The sequence below is a fragment of the Carlito syrichta genome, unplaced genomic scaffold, assembly GCF_000164805.1.
Source record: "Carlito syrichta isolate Samal-C Ts95f unplaced genomic scaffold, Tarsius_syrichta-2.0.1 Scaffold314075, whole genome shotgun sequence".
NCBI lineage: Eukaryota > Metazoa > Chordata > Mammalia > Primates > Tarsiidae > Carlito > Carlito syrichta.
Genome location: NW_007258171.1, coordinates 155,726 through 159,448, shown reverse-complemented (window position 1 = coordinate 159,448; position 3,723 = coordinate 155,726). Strand labels below are relative to the sequence as shown.

Here is a 3,723-nt window from a genome sequence, read left to right as displayed (position 1 = left end):
GACTGGCGGGCTCCGCCGAGAGCTCGGGCGCGGGCAGCGTCTCTGCGGGGGAGGACGCGGGCTGACCGGCGCCTGGGCGGCTGGGACGCAACCCTGGCCCGCCTAGAACCCGGCCCGCCTAGCGGCCTTGGCGGTGGCCGAGACTTCCACCTGGAAGAATCCGACCTGCTCCCTCTGCGGCCTACCGGCTAGGACCGCCCTGGTTACACTAGGCCACCCGCCAGCTGCTTCCTGCACGACTCACACACACCCTTCACCGTTTCATGTTAATTTGCCTGTCTATCGAAATAAACCTTTGGGATGCTAACATGTTTTGTCCGGGACCTCGTATCTCATGTTAAGGGGCGCTCAGCAAAGGATTCGCCCACGAGCGTCTGCCGGGCCCCGATCCCGCCCTGCCCAGGGGCCTGTGAACTCCCTGGGGGTGGGTCGCGGTCCAGTGCTCAGAGTTGGCGGAAAATCACCGAGCTCTGGGCACGTAGGCGGAGTAGCGGCCGCAGCCCAGTCGCCCTCAGCAGGCGAGTCACGGCACCCACGCAGACCTGGGCAGCTAGAGGTGACCTGGCAGGCGGCGACGACGTGGCCCAGGTCGGACCTGAAAGTTACCCCAGTGATTCTGCGCAGGGCCTCCAGGCCGCCTCGCCACAGTCCCACTTGCGGCTGAGGAAAGCGAGGCCTGGGTGGTGAGTACAAGACCCCACCCTAGACCACTCCCGCGCCCGCCTGGCCCTCGCACCATCGCTCAGCGTCAGTTCGGCTGGCACGCTGTCCTCGGACCAGACATCAGGCTCGCCTCCCGGCCGGTATCGACAGGTATATTCGCCGCTGTCCCCTGGGGCCAGCGCGCCCAGGTGGATGAAGGCGCGGCCCGGGGTGGTGCTGCTCATGGGCACCCACCGCACCCTGTCCCCTTGCCGCAGCTGGAAGGTCACGCCGCTTCGGGGTGCCACGCAGAGGAGGCTGGCGGGCTGGCCTGGGTGCAGGACCCCGGCGGCCTCGCTCGGGACATTCAGCTTGGGCGGGGGCGGCACAGCTGCAAGACAGAGAGGTCAGGGCTGCCACACCTGGAACACATGTCTCGCCAGAGCCATCCTCCACCCGGGCTCAGACGCTGCCCTAAGTTTGGCAGCTCAGGAATCCCTTTCTCTCTTTGGGCAGCCACTGCCCAAACGCCTTGAGACTGTCAGTCCCAGGTCACCGCGGGCACTTCCAGGGCCGGGGTAGGGGTACTCAGGGTAGAGGACAAGGCCAGCCTAGCTCTGCCCTCCAGGAGCCTCCTCCCCCAGAAGCCCACCGAGAGGGTCCAGTAGTCACCCAGCTCCTTGATGATCACGGTGGCACTGGGCCCGGAGGGGGCACCTGCTGTATGGATCCGATAGCTGCAGCTGTAGTTGCCAGCCTGTTGGACAGGGAAGGTGGCCTTCACGTCCTCCCTGGCCTCAGCTACTTGTAGAAATTTGCCATCACCTTCCCTCCTCAGAATAAAGGTCATACCGGGTAGTCCCCCGAGGCACACCAGGTTCGTGTCCAAGCCAGGTGTGATCCAGGACACTGGCTCCGCTGACAGCAAGGGTGGGGGAAAGGACTCTGTGGGTGGAGCAGGGGTGATGAATGGTCCTTCATGATTCTGAATACCTGGTGGCTACCCAGAACTGGGCCCACACTTGTGAAAATGTGAGGGGTGGAGGGCATCCGTGGAGGAAAGGGACAGGGACAGGTGTTCAAGAGGAAGAAGCGGATAAGGTGATAGGAGGCACTGGCCAGATGGATGTGCAATCATTTATTCCTTGGTACCCTCTGGAGTCAGGACAAACAGCACCCCCCTTTGACAGATGGGAAAAATGAGGCTCAGAGCTGTCAGGTAATGTGGAGGAATGGATACCCCCCATGGACCCCCTCACTTTGCTCACTTGGCCATGTCAGCTCCAGGAGGTTGCTCAGCTTGGTCCATCCTCTAGACAAGCCTGAGCGACAGCGGTAGAGCCCCTTAGTGTCACCTGTCAGTAGAAACTGGTGTTTGATGGCAGGTGAGTCGAGATGCATGCGCTTCAGGGACACTCCATTCTTGAACAGCTGGAAGTTGGGGGTTACCATTTGGGCCTGGCATGTCAGCACCACGTTGGCCTGGGGATTTTGCAGTGACTCGGGCTCAGCCCACAGGCTGGGCTGGGTATCCATAACTGTGAGGGTAGGCTAGGTCAGCTCGGTGCCAGGTTAGGGTCTCAGTCACCACCTGGGCCTCCACCCCCAGACCCCAGCCTGTACTCACATTTGGCTGCCTCTGTCACTGGGCCCGGGGTGAGACCTGTGGAGACAGCACCTGTGAGACCCCCATTCATGCCCCTCACACCCCAGGGCACCCAGGCCCCAGAAGCCTCACCCCAGAGCATCAGGAAGGCCATCAGCATGGACATAATGATTGCTTCCTCTGACCACCAGCCAGTGTCATGGTGATAAGGCCCTGAGTGCAGGGGGCGTGGCGGACACTGACCTCTCCCTTGTTTGTCCTTCCCAGAAGATGGACAGGATTTACACGGAGTGGGAACAAAGGGCAAACCTCTGGGCTGACCAGGGCCTCGGGATTCTCTCAGTAATCATGGGTAATTAATAAACTAAACTATAATGAATGATAAAGAGATCGTTAAATTTCTCTATCCTCAGGTCAGCACTAGGATCTATTTCTAGGAGGGTCATAGAATCCTTCCCCACTCACCATGGGAACTGGTGACGTCAGGGGGACAGTGTCAAGCCCACCCAGAATCCTGCAAAATTCCTCCCATCATGCTGTTCCCCACATGGGACACCAAGGCCAGGTTCCCATGTGTTTGGATTTCCTGTACTTGCCATGGCCCGGGCTATCTAGGGACACATACCCTTCCTGGAAGCTGAACTTCCTTCTGCATCACTGGTGGATTCTGTGAGATCCACCCACCACTGATCTGGAGTAATATTTGCACCACAACATTCAGCTCAGACCTGCACTTCCCACCCAACCAGAGATGTGAAGTGTGCTCGAGTTGTGGGTGCTTCCCTGAGCTGCTTGGGTTCCCTCATGGGGCTGTAGCCTGTGCCAGGCCGAACTTTCCACTCACCACTGACTCTCTAGGCCCTGTGTCCTCTTCTCCTAGCCTCTGCCCTTCCCATGGCCTCCCATTCATCCAGGGGCCACTCCGTCAGCACAGCCTGTTGGGATGAAATGGGAGGGGTGACACCGAGGGGCATAAGTTCTGTTCTCCCACTCCCAAAGGAGACAGAGAAGGCAGAGGGCAGGTGCAAGGAAAAACATGAGCTTGACGATGTGGTGGGGTCTAAGGGCAGAGGAATCAAGCTGCCTGGGGGTCAGGGAAGACTTCTTGGGCAGCAGAGACTTGAATGTGTCCAGGAGGGTGAGCCCTGGGGATAACTGGTTCTGGGCAGAGAGAAGAGCCAGTGAAGGGGCTGGGGAGCGGGTCTGTGACAAGGAAGCCAGAAAGGTAGGAGCTGAGGAGATGAGGGTTGTGGGATAATAGAGAGATCAGCAAAGAATAGAGACCATCATGCTGGGTCTGGTGGGCACTGTGGGGCTTCAACTTCTGCTGAGTGGGATAGGGAGCTGGGGAGGCTCCTGTATTCAGGTTCCCTTCCACCACGATGAGCACCAGGAGAGCCATTCAGGGAAGTCACTGTATGCCTGCAGTGAATGTGGGAAAGTCTTCAGCTGGAGCACTCACCCAGCCCCAGCAC

The 3,723-nt window shown here is 59.5% G+C and overlaps 1 protein-coding gene across 1 annotated transcript in view; it reads right to left on the bottom strand.

Moving 5' to 3' along the window:
- Window positions 1-2,094, bottom strand: part of LOC103273523 (alpha-1B-glycoprotein-like) — a 4,027-nt gene extending 1,933 nt beyond the window's left edge. Inside the window, exons 1-4 of the mRNA XM_021719015.1 lie at window positions 1,911-2,094; window positions 1,315-1,587; window positions 737-1,033; window positions 465-595 (exon numbers count right to left, since the gene is read on the bottom strand). Coding sequence (XP_021574690.1) covers window positions 465-595; window positions 737-1,033; window positions 1,315-1,587; window positions 1,911-2,094 — 885 coding nt within the window. The remainder of the gene's footprint in view (window positions 1-464; window positions 596-736; window positions 1,034-1,314; window positions 1,588-1,910) is intronic.
- Window positions 2,095-3,723: the final 1,629 nt, after the last annotated feature.